Source organism: Salmo salar, chromosome 16, assembly GCF_965601325.2.
Source record: "Salmo salar chromosome 16, fSalSal1, whole genome shotgun sequence".
NCBI lineage: Eukaryota > Metazoa > Chordata > Actinopteri > Salmoniformes > Salmonidae > Salmo > Salmo salar.
Window position 1 is genome coordinate 74,079,518 of NC_138306.1, and position 18,559 is coordinate 74,098,076.

At 41.5% G+C, this 18,559-nt stretch overlaps 1 gene segment (V, D, J or C); it reads right to left on the bottom strand.

Annotated features, from left to right (window-relative positions):
* Positions 1–10,329: 10,329 nt before the first annotated feature.
* Positions 10,330–11,697, bottom strand: LOC106574569 (Ig lambda-3 chain C region-like; the record flags this gene model as incomplete). The annotated part of the segment is given in 3 exon segments: positions 10,330–10,875; positions 11,404–11,482; positions 11,638–11,697. Coding segments are annotated over 3 exon segments (459 nt in total), but the record flags the coding sequence as incomplete, so codon positions are not given.
* Between the last annotated feature and the right edge of the window lie 6,862 nt (positions 11,698–18,559).

An 18,559-nucleotide genomic window follows, 5' to 3' on the forward strand; every position in this document is an offset into this window, starting at 1 on the left:
ACTGCGGACAAGCAGAAGTATCAAAGCTATATGAGGAACTGAATGAATCTGAATAATATGCTCTAAAAGTTGTATTTATTTCTGTAGGATCAGATATCAGTCCCTTAGTGGGGGATCTGATCAACTGTATTGATGATCTTGTTTCAGCATGTTTAAACTGCAGTGTCAGTAAGTGACTAGGCCGACTCCCTTGAAATAGTATTTTTGTCACACCTATCTAGATATGAATGTCAAAAAGCGATAAAACAGCTTGCAGGCCCAGTCTGTAATTCCACCAACAACTGACCCTGTCTGAACCATAGGCTTAGATAGATCACATTGTTAATGTATCTGTCCCATTATAGTGTCTGTGAGAGCACAGGCAGTGCCATTGAGGCCATCTCCATTTTGAAGTATTCCAGTTTCTTCTTCTACTACTTTTACTGGTAAACAAACTGACAGGGTGCAAACTGTCACCTAGACTGTGTTGTTTGAACAGCTATAGAGCCAAGGTTGGGGATTTACTGCCACCTGCTGTAATGTAATGTTTCCTCATAAGTATAATTCATAGGCTGATCCCTCCTGATGACCTGAATGGAATTATGTGACCTTAACCCACATTAAGATCCGCTCAGTTGACTACTTCAAAATGGTGGAATACCTCAAAGGCAATGTCCATGCAAAAACAGTTTTATCCATCTTAGGCCTCAATTATTCTTTATGGCCTGAACTGAACTTCAGCATGATGCCATTTTAGCAAAAAGGCTAGAATAGCCAGTATAGAATAGCAATACACTAGCATTGAATGAATACACTTACAGTGCCTTGCGAAAGTATTCGGCCCCCTTGAACTTTTCGACCTTTTGCCACATTTCAGGCTTCAAACATAAAGATATAAAACTGTATTTTTTTGTGAATTTGGATATGGATATTTCAAACTTTTTTAACAAATAAAAAACGGAAAAATTGGGCGTGCAAAATTATTCAGCCCCCGTAAGTTAATAATTTGTAGCGCCACCTTTTGCTGCGATTACAGCTGTAAGTCGCTTGGGGTATGTCTCTATCAGTTTTGCACATCGAGAGACTGACATTTTTGCCCATTCCTCCTTGCAAAATAGCTCGAGCTCAGTGAGGTTGGATGGAGAGCGTTTGTGAACAGAGGTTTTCAGTTCTTTCCACAGATTCTCGATTGGATTCAGGTCTGGACTTTGACTTGGCCATTCTAACACCTGGATATGTTTATTTGTGAACCATTCCATTGTAGATTTTGCTTTATGTTTTGGATCATTGTCTTGTTGGAAGACAAATCTCCGTCCCAGTCTCAGGTCTTTTGCAGACTCCATCAGGTTTTCTTCCAGAGTGGTCCTGTATTTGGCTCCATCCATCTTCCCATCAATTTTAACCATCTTCCCTGCCCCTGCTGAAGAAAAGCAGGCCCAAACCATGATGCTGCCACCACCATGTTTGACAGTGGGGATGGTGTGTTCAGGGTGATGAGCTGTGTTGCTTTTACGCCAAACATAACGTTTTGCATTGTTGCCAAAAAGTTCGATTTTGGTTTCATCTGACCAGAGCACCTTCTTCCACATGTTTGGTGTGTCTCCCAGGTGGCTAGTGGCAAACTTTAAACGACACTTTATATGGATATCTTTAAGAAATGGCTTTCTTCTTGCCACTCTTCCATAAAGGCCAGATTTGTGCAGTATACGACTGATTGTTGTCCTATGGACAGAGTCTCCCACCTCAGCTGTAGATCTCTGCAGTTCATCCAGAGTGATCATGGGCCTCTTCGCTGCATCTACGATCAGTCTTCTCCTTGTATGAGCTGAAAGTTTAGAGGGACGGCCGGGTCTTCGTAGATTTGCAGTGGTCTGATACGCCTTCCATTTCAATATTATCGCTTGCACAGTGCTCCTTGGGATGTTTAAAGCTTGGGAAATCTTTTTGTATCCAAATCCGGCTTTAAACTTCTCCACAAAAGTATCTCGGACCTGCCTGGTGTGTTCCTTGTTCTTCATGATGCTCTCTGCGCTTTAAACGGACCTCTGAGACTATCACAGAGCAGGTGCATTTATACGGAGACTTGATTACACACAGGTGGATTCTATTTATCATCATTAGTCATTTAGGTCAACATTGGATCATTCAGAGATCCTCACTGAACTTCTGGAGAGAGTTTGCTGCACTGAAAGTAAAGGGGCTGAATAATTTTGCACGGCCAATTTTTCTGTTTTTTATTTGTTAAAAAAGTTTGAAATATCCAATAAATTTCGTTCCACTTCATAATTGTGTCCCACTTGTTGTTGATTCTTCACAAAAAATTACAGTTTTATATCTTTATGTTTGAAGCCTGAAATGTGGCAAAAGGTCGAAAAGTTCAAGGGGGCCGAATACTTTCGCAAGGCACTGTACATGTAACTAAATTCTATGGTCAATTACAAGCCTTTCCACAGATTTAGGTCAGCTATATCCTTCCATATTATGTTTATGTCAATGCGTCTGCTAAAATGTAAATATAATAGCACTTTGTTTTCCAAGAAAACAAAAATGTAGACATTTATGGTCTGTTTACATCTATTTTAGAGGCTACTTACAGAAAGTTTGTTTAAAACCCATATAAACTGTATTTATGATTATCTGACAATATTTTAGGTTGACAGTAATTCTATTACCCAATTTCCGATATTTCACATGCCTTACTTTTATGTTCCTGCATAAGTAAAATCAGGATTAAGCCTCATTCCAATTAGGCTGGTTTGGATTTCTCCCTGACCACAATGGCTGCCATTTTCATCCCATTCTGGAACTTTGAGGGTTGTTGACATAGCCCCTCTAGTAATTTAATAGGATATCTATGGCTAGGTTGAAGATGGGAAAGTTAAGACAATGAAGTAATTCCATGCGGAATCATTCGAAAATAAACAAATTCATTGGACCAGGTCCTTTGATAACTGCTAGCGCCGTTTTTAACTAGCAACGCTGGTCCCATGAATTTCGAAGAGTGATGAGATATTAGAATCCTCTCTTCTTAACCTGTATATTTTGAACGAAGCTCTAGGGCGCACCACCTGTCATGGTTCCACCTGTCACCAGAGGGCAGCAGAGACCATCCTAGAGACATTAATGACACTCAGGTGTGTCCTCTTACTCATTATGATTTCTCTGTTAAAAGAGGTGTGTGTTCTGGTTTCCTTAGCAGAAGCTTGAATTGTTTACTGTGTGCGTTTGTTTCGTGTGTGAGTGTTTGAGATTTATTGTTTGTTGTTTTCCCAGTGTTACTGTGATCCTTCGGCTACTGTTTCTCAGTAAAGTATTTATGTTTATCCTTAACCACTGATTCCTCATCTGGTCTCTTCTCTGCACCTGGGTCCCACCTCATCCTCAGATAGGATATAAACACATCATAAGCCAAGGCAAAGAAAATTAGAATTGCAGGAAACTAGGAACAAGTAAACAGCCTCATTGGAAAATGTGTACAATAGCATGAGATTAGCTATAAAAACCACTCATTTTTCTCTCTGCCCCATGGCAAATGTGGTAGCATAATTATAAGATTATGTTATGTTTGCACCAAATGGTTGTTTTATGAACTAGAGTAAGGGCTTGGGATGGCAACTGTTAACGAGATGCTTTCCACTCTAGCTTCCTGTAGTTAGTCTGGGTTTTGAGAAAGAGACGAGGAGAGAGGACACAAGGAATATGCAATTAAGATCTTCCCTACGCAGAAACTGTTTTTCTCCATCTAGAGTCCACTATCATTCTCTATGGTCTGAACTGAACTTCAGCATGACACCACCTTACCACAAGAGGGCGCCATCAACCTGCAAATATCAGAGCCATTGATAAACAGGTACCATAACATTTTGTGAAGTCTTCGATTCAGGCTATTAACATTTGTGGTATTTTATTTTTATTTTATTTATTTTACCTTTATTTAACCAGGTAGGCAAGTTGAGAACAAGTTCTCATTTACAATTGCGACCTGGCCAAGATAAAGCAAAGCAGTTCGACAACATACAAAAACACAGAGTTACACATGGAGTAAAACAACATACAATCAATGATGCAGTAGAAGAAAAAAAAAATAATAATAAAAAAAATAATAATAATAAAAAAAAATAATATATATATTTTTTTTAAAAATAAATAAAAAAATTAGACTATATACAATGTGAGCAAATGATGTGAGATAAGGGAGGTAAAGGCAAAAAAATGCCATGGTGGAAAAGTAAATAAAGTATAGCAAGAAAAACACTGGAATGGTAGATTTGTAGTTTGAAGAAAGTTCAAAGATAAAATATAAATAATATGGTGCAAAGGAGCAAAATAAATAAAATAAATAAATATAGTAGGGGAAGAGGTAGTAGTTTGGGCTAAATTATAGATGGGCTATGTACAGGTGCAGTGATCTGTGAGCTGCTCTGACAGCTGGTGCTTAAAGCTAGTGAGGGAGATAAGTGTTTCCAGTTTCAGAGATTTTTGTAGTTCGTTCCAGTCATTGGCAGCAGAGAACTGGAAGGAGAGACGACCAAAGGAGGAGTTGGCTTTAGGGGTGACCAGAGAGATATACCTGCTGGAGCGCGTGCTACAGGTGGGTGCTGCTATGGTGACCAGTGAGCGGAGATAAGGGGGGACTTTACCTAGCAGAGTCTTGTAGTTGACCTGGAGCCAATGTGTTTGGCAACGATTATGAAGCGAAGTCCAGCCAACGAGAGCGTACAGGTCGCAGTGGTGGGTAGTATATGGGGCTTTGGTGACAAAACTTATGGCACTGTGATAGACTGCATCCAGCTTGTTGAGTAGGGTATTGGAAGCTATTTTGTAAATGACATCGCCGAAGTCGAGGATTGGTAGGATGGTCAGTTTTACGAGGGTATGTTTGGCAGCATGAGTGAAGGATGCTTTGTTGCGAAATAGGAAGCCAATTCGAGATTTCACTTTGGATTGGAGATGATTGATGTGAGTCTGGAAGGAGAGTTTACAGTCTAACCAGACACCTAGGTATTTGTAGTTGTCCACAAATTCTAAGTTAGAACCGTCCAGAGAAGTGATGCTGGACAGGCGGGCAGGTGCAGGCAGCGATCGGTTGAAGAGCATGCATTTAGTTTTACTTGTGTTTAGGAGCAGTTGGAGACCACGGAAGGAGAGTTGAATGGCATTGAAGCTCGTCTGGAGGGTTGTTAACACAGTGTCCAAAGAAGGGCCAGAAGTGTACAGAATGGTGTCGTCTGCGTAGAGGTGGATCAGAGATTCACCAGCAGCAAGAGCGACATCATTTATGTATACAGAGAAAAGAGTTGGCCCAAGAATTGAACCCTGTGGTACCCCCATAGAGACTGCCAGAGGTCCAGACAGTAGGCCCTCCGATTTGACACACTGAACTCTGTCAGAGAAGTAGTTGGTGAACCAGGCGACGCAATCGTTTGAGAAACCAAGGCTACTGAGTCTGCCGATGAGGATGTGGTGATTAACAGAGTCAAAAGCTTTGGCCAGGTCAATGAATACGGCAGCACAGTATTGTTTCTTATCGATGGCGGTTACGATGTCGTTTAGGACCTTGAGCGTGGCTGAGGTGCACCCATGACCAGCTCTGAAACCAGATTGCATAGCGGAGAGGGTGCGGTGGGATTCGAAATGGTCGGTAATCTGTTTGTTGACTTGGCTTTCGAAGACCTTAGAAAGGCAGGGTAGGATGGATATAGGTCTGTAGCAATTAGGGTCAAGAGTGTCACCTCCTTTGAAGAGGGGGATGACAGCAGCTGCTTTCCAATCTATGGGAATCTCAGACGACACGAAAGAGAGGTTGAACAGGCTAGTAATAGGGATTGCAATAATTTCGGCAGATAATTTTAGAAAGAAAGGGTCCAGATTGTCAAGCCCAGCTGATTTGTAGGGGTCCAGATTTTGCAGCTCTTTCAGAACATCAGCTGAATGGATTTGGGAGAAGGAGAAATGGGGGAGGCTTGGGCGAGTAGCTGTGGGGGGTGCAGTGCTGTTGAATGCAGTAGGGGTAGTTAGGTGGAAAGCGTGGCCAGCCGTAGAAAAATGCTTATTGAAATTCTCAATTATAGTGGGCTTATCGGTGGTGACAGAGTTTCCTATCCTCAGTGCAGTTGGCAGTTGGGAGGAGGTGTTCTTATTCTCCATGGACTTTACAATGTCCCAGAACTTTTTAGAGTTGGAGTTGCACGAAGCGAATTTCTGTTTGAAAAAGCTAGCCTTGGCGTTTCTAACTGCCTGTGTGTATTGGTTTCTAACTTCCCTAAAAAGTTGCATATCGTGGGGGCAGTTCGATGCTAATGCAGAACGCCACAGGATATTTTTGTGCTGGTTAAGGGCAGTCAGGTCTGGGGAGAACCAAGGGCTATATCTGTTCCTGGTTCTAAATTTCTTGAAAGGGGCATGCTTATTTAAGATGGAGAGGAAGGCATTTAAAAAAAATAACCAGGCATCCTCTACTGACGGGATGAGGTCAATATCCTTCCAGGATACCAGGGCCAGGTCGATTAGAAAGGCTTGCTCGTTGAAATGTTTCAGGGAGCGTTTGACAGTGATGAGTGGAGGTCGTTTGACCGCTGACCCATTACGGGTGCAGGCAATGAGGCAGTGATCGCTGAGATCTTGGTTGAAAACAGCAGAGGTGTATTTAGAGGGCACGTTGGTTAGGATGATATCTATGAGGGTGCCAGTGTTTGCGGCTTTGGGGTTGTACCTGGTGGGTTCATTAACCTGTTGGGGCTAGGGGGCAGTATTTGCACTGCTGGATAAAAAAATGTACCCGATTTAATCTGGTTACTAATCCTACCCAGTAACTAGAATATGCATATACTTATTATATATGGATAGAAAACACCCTAAAGTTTCTAAAACTGTTTGAATGGTGTCTGTGAGTATAACAGAACTCATTTGGCAGGCAAAACCCTGAGACATTTTCTGACAGGAAGTGGATACCTGATGTGTTGTATTACCTTTAAACCTATGCCATTGAAAAACACAGGGGCTGAGGAATATTTTGGCACTTCCTATTGCTTCCACTAGATGTCACCAGCCTTTACAAAGTGTTTTGAGTCTTCTGGAGGGAGATCTGACCGAACAAGAGCCATGGAACGATGATGGCCCATTAGACACCTGGCGCGCGAGTTCATGTTGGGTACCCTCGTTCCAATACGTTATAAAAGAGAATGCATTCGTCCACCTTGAATATTATTCATGTTCTGGTTAAAAAAGGCCCTAATGATTTATGCTATACAACGTTTGACATGTTTGAACGAACGTAAATATATTTTTTCCCCTCGTTCATGAAGTGAAGTCCGGCGGGCTTAGATCATGTGCTAACAAGACGGAGATTTTTGGACATAAATGATGAGCTTTTTTGAACAAAACTACATTCGTTATGGACCTGTGATACCTGGAAGTGACATCTGATGAAGAGAATCAAAGGTAATGGATTATTTACATAGTATTTCCCCAACATGGCGGCTAGTCTGTATCGCAACGCGTATTTTTCTGGGCGCAGTGCTCAGATTATTGCAAAGTGTGATTTCCCAGTAAGGTTATTTTTAAATCTGGCAAGTTGATTGCGTTCAAGAGATGTAAATCTATAATTCTTTAAATGACAATATAATATTTTACCAATGTTTTCTAATTTTAATTATTTAATTTGTGGTGCTGACTTGAATGCCGGTTATTGGAGGGAAACGATTTCCTGAACATCAACGCCACAGTAAAACGCTGTTTTTGGATATAAATATGAACTTGATAGAACTAAAAATGCATGCATTGTCTAACACAATGTCCTAGGAGTGTCATCTGTTGGAGATTGTAAAAGGTTAGTGCATCATTTTAGCTGATTTATGGTTTTGGTGACGCCTGTCTTTGAATTGGCACAACATTACACACAACTCTTGTAAATGTACTGTCCTAACATACTCTAAATTTATGCTTTCGCCGTAAAACCTTTTTGAAATCGTAAAACGTGGTTAGATTAAGGAGATGTTTATCTTTCAAAGGGTGTAAAATAGTTGTATGTTTGAAAAATGTGAATTTTGACATTTATTTGGATTCAAATTTGCCGCTCTTGAAATGCACCTGCTGTTGATGGAGTGCACCACGGGTGGGACGCTTGCGTCCCACCTAGCCCATAGAGGTTAATAATTTGTGTGAGATTGAGGGCATCAAGCTTGGATTGTAGGATGGCTGGGGTGTTAAGCATGTCCCAGTTTAGGTCACCTAGTAGCACGAGCTCTGAAGATAGATGGGGGGCAATCAGTTCACATATGGTGTCCAGAGCACAACTAGGGGCCGAGGGGGGTCTATAGCAGGCGGCAACGGTGAGAGACTTGTTTTTGGAGAGGTGGATTTTTAAAAGTAGAAGTTCAAATTGTTTGGGTACAGACCTGGATAGCAGGACAGAACTCTGCAGGCTATCTCTGCAGTAGATTGCAACACCGCCCCCTTTGGTCGTTCTATCTTGTCTGAAAACGTTGTAGTTAGGGATGAAGATTTCAGAGTTTTTGGTGGACTTCCTAAGCCAAGATTCAGACACAGCTAGGACATCCGGGTTGGCGGAGTGTGCTAAAGCAGTGAATAAAACAAACTTAGGGAGGAGGCTTCTAATGTTAACATGCATGAAACCAAGGTTATTACGGTTACAGAAGTCATCAAAAGAGAGCGCCTGGGGAGTAGGAGTGGAGCCAGGCACTGCAGGGCCTGGATTCACCTCTACATCCCCAGAGGAGCAGAGAAGAATAAGTATGAGGGTACGGCTAAAAGCTATAAGAATTGGTCGTCTGTGACGTCCAGAATAGAGAGAAAAAGGAGCAGGTTTCTGGGGGCGATAAAATAGCTTCAAGGTATAATGTACAGACAAAGGTATGGTGGGATGTGAGTACAGAGGAGGTAAACCTAGGCATTTAGTGATAGTGAGAGAGATATTGTCTCTAGAAACATCATTGAAACCAGAAGATGTCATAGCATGTGTGGGTGGAGGAACTGAGAGGTTGGATAAGGTATAATGAGCAGGGCTAGAGGCTCTACAGTGAAATAAGCCAATAAACACTAACCAGAACAGCAATGGAGAAGGCATATTGACATTAAGGAGAGGCATGCTTAGCCGAGTGATCAAAGGGCATACCAGTGGGAGGTTCATCCTGAAATCAAATGGATTTTGGACTCAGTTTTACATAAGACTGTAGGTATATGTAGGTATGTAGGTATAATATGTCTGACAAACTTGGATTTTGGGTTGTGCCTATGTCTCTGTAGTTATCATCCTTTGATTGAAATTCCCCTTAGGATGGAATGACTCATGGCTAACAGCAAAATAACAGATATGAGAGTTATAAGTCACTCTCTTACTCTCTGTCTGTCTTTCTGTCTCTGTCTCTCTCTCTCCTTCCCTTTCTCTGTTTCACACACCCAGCAGCCTATAGAGTGGTGTTTTGTATAGATGTTGAGATCTCACTGGTCCAGACACTTTACGACTTCAGTGTTAGCAGCATTGGGTCCAGTCTGCTCACTCCTCTCAGAGCCACAGATTATGATGATGAAAACGATGAAGATGATATCGCTGATAACGCTGGGGTTCCTGACTCAGGGAGAGAACGTCTCTGACCTTTCTGAACGGTCGTATTCAGACAGCTTCTAGTTTGCCACTGTTTGTACAAGTTTTCAAAGCCTTTATTTGGATTATTGTGAAGTCTGTCAGTCTGGGAAGACTGTCTCTCAGTGCTACAGGAGGTTCAGGTATTGGTGATGACATGAGCTGGTACCTGCTGAAACCTGGACAGGCTCCTAAACTCCTCATCTATACAGTAAAAACCCTTCAGTCTGGAACACCATCTAGATTCAGTGGCAGTAGATCAGGTACTGACTCTCTTACTCTCACTGATGTCCAAGCTGAAGATGCAGGATATTACTATGGTATGGGTGTATATGGAGGCACAGAGACTGTACTGCTGTACATTAGAACCTACTGCAGGTGTTGAGGAGCAACAGACTATGACATGAAACACTGGTTCACTGAACACAACTCAGATCCTGGTTATATGACATCACCAAGCATAAATAACCACTAAATTACCACCATACAGAACATCTGGTTACAACTCACAAATGAATCTCAAACACACCACATAGTTTAGTCATGATCAAAACCAACAGATATATCCTATAACCCTCCCATGTCTATAATGGTCAGATGTGGTTCTGCTCCTGTCCCCAGATATTCACTGTCCCAAGGTGTTCTACCCACTACCCACCCTCCCTCACCCTCCCTCACCCCTACCAACCTTCTAATGTCCATGTTGTTACAGAGCAGTTTAGTCTTTGTTAAACAACCACAAGATCACAGATGTTCACTTATATTTATTTTATAATACAAATCAGGGACACCTTGTTTGACATTAATACAAAGCATTTTATTTTGTTAACATTTCCAATCTAAAAGCAAAAGCAATAAAACAGGTACAGATTTAAAGACACAGAGTCCCAGATTGATGACCAGAGCTGAAGCTCTAGATAGATATTTAGAATGATAGAATGACAGATAGGTAGGTGTTCTCTGTGTACAGGGTGTCTACTGGGAACAGTGGTGTGGCTCCAGTGTGTGAGTGATGGGGGTCTGGTCCTTTAGGGTGGCCTCACAGGTGACTGAGCCAGCCTTCCAACACTGGTCAGTGGGGAGGGTGAGGCTGCTGCTCCAGCTGTAGTGACCGTCCTTCTCCAGGACCTCCAGGCTCTGGCTGCCCTGCAAGGCCCCCCCGGCCCCCAGCCTCCAACCCAGCTTCCAGCCCTCCGGGAAGCCCTTGTGGGCCAGGCACGCTAGGACCACATTCCCCTGGTCCTGCTCTTCACTGGAGGGGAGTAGGACGGTCAGGGAGGGACGTACCACACCCACTAGGAGAGAGAGGATGAGGGGGATTGGAGAGATGACATGTAAGGGTTAAACTGGACAAGAACCTTGCAAAACGTAATTCAACAACTTTAATGTGAAGAAACAAATCTGATACTGTATAAAATAAAATTGTGTCTGTGAAAATGGCAGGTTGTTTATATATATTCTACAGACTCTTTCACTTCCCTCCAATAACATCTATGAAGCGTGACCACACACTACAGTCAGTGATGTGTTAAATTACAGTATAGATATTAAACTTACATGCTTACAATATAACATGCTTAATAATCCTGCTAAACTGGTTTAGTGTTTTTAAAGACATCAAACACTAAAACTATTGTTACAGAGTTTGGTAGATTATGTTTTTGTCCTTGAATGATCATCAGCGTATATGGAAACATTGCAAATAATCAGAATTAAATAAATTAAACTTCCAAATCTACAAATTGTTCTTAATTATCACTTTTTGGGATTTAATAAATGTTAAAATAAATCTATTATAATAATGATGGCTCTCTTGTACTTACAGTCAACGATGAGTTTGGTGCCTCCACCAAAAGTCCACCACAGTGATTCAGACTCATTGAACGGCCGTACAAAAACCCCCTGCACATTACACACACCAGTAACTCTCTACACAACACACATTCAACCCTACCGCTGATTGTCTGTCAACAATACCATATACAGGTGAAAAAACACACATACAGATTATTTCATCCTTGACTATAAAATATAAATGTTGGAGATATCAAATATACCTGACAAATGTTAAATACTAAATTCTTCCACAGATTTAGGTAAGATATTGTATTCAATGTTTAAGATTATAGTGTTTATGTCAATGCATTAACAGTTTCATCATCTGCCCTGAGGTAGGGTATTTCCATAGAGGAGGTGATTTGCATTGGCAGCTCAGGCTTCAGTGCTCTGGGAGTGTTTATAGACCTGTGAGTTTCAGACTGCAGGACTGAGATCTGTCCATCAACACAACAGAAACCAGGACAACCATGACTCTGATCACCATCTTCATCTGGACACTGATCTGCTGCTGCCTCAAAGGTCTGTTGTTTATAACTCTTACAATGGAAAATGACATGTTGTTGAGTACCTTCTATAATCATTGAAATGGCTCTCAATTAATAAATGTCCCTCCATAAAATATTATGAAATATAAATTATGTTATTTATACTTGTTGATTAATTCATATTTTTCCTCTTCAGGATCCAGAGGTCAGGTGACTGTGACTCAGCCTCCTGTAGTGACATTTTCTCCAGGAGACCCCGTCACTCTGACCTGTACAACCAACCATAAAGTGCAAAAATGGAGTGATGGAAATGAGTGTGCGTTCTGGTATCAACAGAGACCTGGAGAAGCTCCCAAACTCCTGATAAAATACGTAAAGACACGGCTAGATGGGATTCCTGCTAGATTCAGTGGCAGTGGGTCTGAGAGGGACTTCACTCTGACCATCAGTGGAGTCCAGGCTGAAGATGCAGCAGTTTACTACTGTCAGAGTTTCCACTATCTCAATAGTAAACGTGTGTTCACACTGATTTAGAGCCGTACAAAAACCTCCTGCATGAAATGAAACACATCACTGGTCCTCTGAACACAGAACTAAGGGTCTTGTTATACGACATCACCAAGTATAACCTCTTTACTAACTCAAAGAAATAATGGTTACCAACTAGTTTCATAACTCTCCCAACCTCCCATATCTACAAATATCCTCCTTATCAGAAAGATACAGGTGAAATAGTCTCATTGAGGATGAATAATCCATATCATGTCAACATAAAATCATGTGTGAAGCAAAAAGGTTGGTGTGCCTCAATGCTTGGTTGACCAAACAGACACACACAGCTGGCCAACACTTCCGTGGAGCAGTATTTGGTGTGTAAGTGCATGACTGTGTGTGACAGAGAGAGAGCCCTGTGAAACAGAAACTTAGATTTGCATGGCCCCTCTCCCAGAATAGAACAGTCCCCAGATGTTCTCCCATCCTTAACACGACACCAGCTCTAGACCAGAGGAGGTCAAAGATCAAAGTCAGACGTTAGATGTCAGTCACAGGTCATTTTATAGTTCACTGCACTAATCTTATGTGGTGTGCACAGGAAGAGGTTGGACACAGGTCATCAGACAGACTGGTAAAGGTCAAAGATTAGAAAGTCAGAGGTCAGTTCCCAGGGAAGAGAGTGAGTTCAACCCCAACATGCCACCAGACTGCCTGTCACTTTACTGTAGTCAGCTTTTAGTTTTCTTGCCAAAGAGACTAGTTGACAAGAGCACCATTTTGTAAGGTCAAATTTTACATCCCTAGTGCCCACTAGAATGGCATGAGGAAGTATTAGATAACTAGTGATGTACATCTGAAGAATCATCATGAATTCATCAGGAATCACCACTGAGCCAGATTCATCAGGAATTCATCAGGAATCAGCACTGAGCCAGATTCATCATGATTCAACACTGATCCAGTTTCATCATGAATCTATCAGGAATCACCACTGAGCCAGATGGAAGTCCTTCATCCCAGTCTAGAATACCTCCAGGGTCACTGACAGGTCAGACAGTGGCAAAGGTCAACAGTTTTAGAGTCACATGCTCAGAAACACACACAACCTCCAAATGCCTCTACCAGTACCTGTCCTGTACCGCACTGGGGCATCTCCCAGACCTAACCCTGAGTAAACTAGACATCAGTCAGAGGACAACATTCACCTCCAGGTGATATGTCTAACCTTGCAAGGTCATAGGTCAGATATGAAAGGTTGCACCTTGCATCTATGCCAGTAAGTTTAGGGCTTTACAGCACATTACCGTTCCTTAACTCACTGGAGTCTAAAGCGATGTATTTTCTCTGTATCCCGTAACTAGGAGATCTGTCACAACGTTATTTTCATTCAGAAAAGCTTCATAGTGGTTATGAAGATGGGCAAACATTGTTGTCGTCGCGCCATGTTGAACTTGTTGATTTTCGGCTGTGTAGCCTACACAAACACAAATCAAACCAAAATGTTATCGTCAAGTAAACAAGCAATAAATCAAGCGTGAAACAAGCGTCACTACAGACCCAGGTTCAATCCCAGGCTGTGTCACAACCAACCGGGAGTCCCGTAGGGCGGCGCACAATTGGCCAAGTGTCTTCCAGGTTAGGAGAGGGTTTGGCCGGGGGGGCTTTACTTGGCTCCTCTCGCGCTCTAGCGACTCCTTGTGGCAGGATGGGCGCCTGCAGGCTGACTTCGTCGTCAGTTGAACGGTGTTTCCACCAACACATTGGTTAAGCTGGCGGTTGTTAAGGAGTGTGGTTTGTAGGGTCATGTTTCGGAGGACGCATGACTCGAACTTCGCCTCTCCCGAGCCCGTTGGGGAGTTGTAGCGATGAGACAAGATCGAGATTGGATATGATGAAATTGGGGACAAAAAGGGGGGCAACATTTTTTTAAATCCTGGTACAATATTTGGTTTGGTTAAAGTTTGTCGTATTATCCGTGCTCGGCTACAAGCTGCTGGGCATATGGTTCCAAGAGAAGAGAAAGAGCGAGTGGGAGGAGTGTGATTAAGATACAACCAATCAGAAAACTCTTGTTGCCACCTGTTTTTTTACATCAAGTTATTATTTCAATTCATAGGATTCATACAATACATTTATAGATATATATTTTTTAAACCCCCCCCACTCCCCACTCCCCACCGGCAATCTGATAGCATGTCAAATAAATGAATGTTACATAGTATATCTACTGAACAATACATCATATAGCTCATATATAGTAGTAACAAATCACTGATACACATTCATGGACGTAAGGCCCGTTGGTTAAGGGTTCAGAAATATCCCCTGCTGCTTTTTTCCATGTGTCCAGTGGACACCTCGGCCCTATGGATCCTGGCCGTGGAGAGCTCCATAAGTACAATTTCCTTAAATGTGAGCAGCCATTGTTGCAATGCTAACTGATGAGGTGGAATCCACTTTTGTACAATAATTTTCTTAGCAACTGTGGTTCCTGCCAACCACACTCTCTGTTGGTGTTCTGACAAGTGCCAATCAGAGTCATCACAAAGCAACATCCCTATTGGATCTAATGGCAGTATTTTATCTAAGTACAGAGATGACATTGTTGACTTTCCCCCAGAATGCAACCACCCCTGGGCATTTCCACAGCACATGCTGAAAAGTACCAATTCTATGGCAAATGTTTCAATGATTGGGGTTTCTAGATGATCCAAATATATTTTTCCATACTGTCTCCCAATTTATTTGTCAGTCAGAAAGTCTAAAATCATTTTCCAATACAGTGGATAGACAAAATGGCTTTTGGCTGCAAGAATTAATTGACTATAGATATCAGAAACAACTCCTTTTGAGGGGCGTCTGTCCGTTGGAAGTTTGACCAATGGGTGTACTGCTAGTTCTGCTCCCCAGGGGACCCCATAGGCTGGCGTGGATAGGCGGAGTTGAAGGTAAAGAAGAAATGATGAACCTGGGACATTAAAACACTGGTGGATTTCCTGGAAACTGAGGAGTCCATTCACATATAATATGTCTTTGAAAGTATAAACACCCTTCTTAGACCAAGAATCTGATACAAATGGTTTCTAACACACTAAGCATTCCATTTAAGATTAGATCTCATATGCTTCTCTGTAGCTTTCCACACATTTACCGAGTATGCTATAATGGGTCCAAACAATAAGTCCACCTGATGCTTTTGTTGTCTGTGGTGTTGCATATTTAATCTGTGGTCTCTGTGGTATAAATTATTGAAGACAGGTGCAGGATAATGTAATAGGGGTTTTTAATACTCCACCGAAAAATATAACATGCCATGAAAAGGCACAGGGATGAAGCCCAAAACAAACACATATACAAAAACACAGGGATGTAACCCAAACAAAAGAGCGAGTTTAAACCTCTAATAAATACAGGAGAAGAGTCCCGTAATAACAAGTACACAATACACACAGCACGAAAGCCAAACCACATGTACTCACAAGACCAATGGGAACAATAACCCACAAGACATTGGTGAACAGAGGGCACATATATACCATTACTAATCAGGGGAATTGGAATCAGGTGTGCGTAATGAGACAGTTCAGTGATTTCTAGAGGCCGGTGACGTAGACGTCGGGAGCTGGTGCACAGAATGAGCAACAGTACCGGGGAAATTCGTGACAGTCTCCTTCTCCCCCAAATGAACTTCTTTATGACAGAGTCAAGTTTAGACCAATAGTCTATAGGAGGAAGCAGTGGTAACATGGAACTCATAAAAGAACATTCATTTTAATAATTGAGATTCTACCATGCAAAGAAGTGGCCATCTTTTTATAGCTTTTTAAAATATTTTTAAAGGTTTCTAAGTAGTTCTTCCTGAATGTAGTGTCAATAGATTGGGATATGGTAATGCCTAAGTAGGTGGTTTGTTTCTTCCCTGGTATCATGGGTGGTAGTTGAACACTTCCCATAGCTGAGTTAAGAGGTAGTAGAGCTGATTTAGACCAGTTGATCTTGTAACCAGACCATGAGCTGAATGCTGTGAAAATAGACATTATTGGCTGGAGGGATATCTGAGCACTTGCAACATAGAACAGTATGTCATCTGAATATAGAGAAATAGATTGTTCAGTTTATTAGATATTTATATGTGAGGATGCAAAATGTTTACGTATGCTTTGTGCCAGCGCTTCAAGAGAGAGAGCAAATAGCAAAGGGGATGCGGGACAAACTTGTTTACATCCTGGTTGTATGGTAAATGGATTAGAATGGGTATGGTCAGTAGATATACATCCTGGTTGTATGATAAATGGATTAGAATGGGTAGTGTCTGTAGATATATATTCTGGTTGCATGATAAATGGATTAGAATGGGTAATGTCTGTAGAAATATATCCTGGTTGTATGATAAATGGATTAGAATGGGTAGTGTCTGTAGATATATATCCTGGTTGTATGATAAATGGATTACAATGGGTAGTGTCTGTAGATATATATCCTGGTTGTATGGGAAATGGATTAGAATGGGTAGTGCCTGTAGATATATATCCTGGTTGTATGGTAAATGGATTAGAATGGGTAGTGCCTGTAGATATATATCCTGGTTGTATGGTAAATGGATTAGAATGGGTAGTGCCTGTAGATATACATCCTGGTTGTATGATAAATGGATTAGAATGGGTATGGTCAGTAGATATACATCCTGGTTGTATGATAAATGGATTAGAATGGGTAATGTCTGTAGATATATATCCTAGTTGTATGATAAATGGATTAGAATGGGTAGTGTCTGTAGATATATATTCTGGTTGCATGATAAATGGATTAGAATGGGTAATGTCTGTAGAAATATATCCTGGTTGTATGATAAATGGATTAGAATGGGTAGTGTCTGTAGATATATATCCTGGTTGTATGATAAATGGATTAGAATGGGTAGTGTCTGTAGATATATATCCTGGTTGTATGGGAAATGGATTAGAATGGGTAGTGCCTGTAGATATATATCCTGGTTGTATGGTAAATGGATTAGAATGGGTAGTGCCTGTAGATATATATCCTGGTTGTATGGTAAATGGATTAGAATGGGTAGTCCCAGTAGATAAACTTCCTGGTTGTATGGTAAATGGATTAGAATGGGTAGTGCCAGTAGATATATATCCTGGTTGTATGATAAATGGATTAGAATGGGTTGTCACAGTAGATAAACATCCTGGTTGTATGGTAAATGGATTACAATGGGTAGTGCCTGTAGATATATATCCTGGTTGTATGACAAATGGATTAGAATGGGTAGTGCCAGTAGATATATATCCTGGTTGTATGGTAAATGGATTAGAATGGGTAGTCCCAGTAGATATATATCCTGGTTGTATGGTAAATGGATTAGAATGGGTAGTGCCTGTAGATATATATCCTGGTTGTCATCAGAGTCATCTGCACAACGTGTACTGAATCAAGCTCATGAATCAAAGTCTGTTCGTCTGGGAGAGAGTGTGTATCAGTGCTGTTGCAAGTTCAACCGGTATTGGTGATGACATGAGCTGGTACCTGCAGAAACCTGGACAGGCTCCTAAACTCCTCATCTATACAGTAAAAACCCATTAGTCTGGAACACCATCTAGATTCAGTGGCAGTAGATCAGGTACTGACTACACTCTTACAATCACTGATGTCCAAGCTGAAGATGCAGGAGATTACTATGGTATGGGTGATTATGGAGGCACAGTGATTTAGACTTGTACAAAAACCTCCCTCAGTCAGACTGCACATAGACTGTACTGCTGTACATTAGAACCTACTGCAGGTGTTGAGGAGCAAGAGTATGACATAAAACACTGGTTCACTGAACACAACTCAGGTCCTGGTTATATGACATCACCAAGCATAAATAACCACTATTTTACCACCATACAGAACATCTGGTTGCAACTCACAAATGAATCTCAAACTCACCACATAGTTTAGTCATGATCAAAACCAACAGATATATCCTATAACCCTCCCATGTCTATAATGGTCAGATGATGTGGTTCTGGTCCTGTCCCCAGATATTCACTGTCCAAAGGTGTTCTACCCACTACCCACCCTCCCTCACCCTCCCTCACCCCTACCAACCTTCTAATGTCCATGTTGTTACAGAGCAGTTTAGTCTTTGTTTAACAACCACAAGTTCACA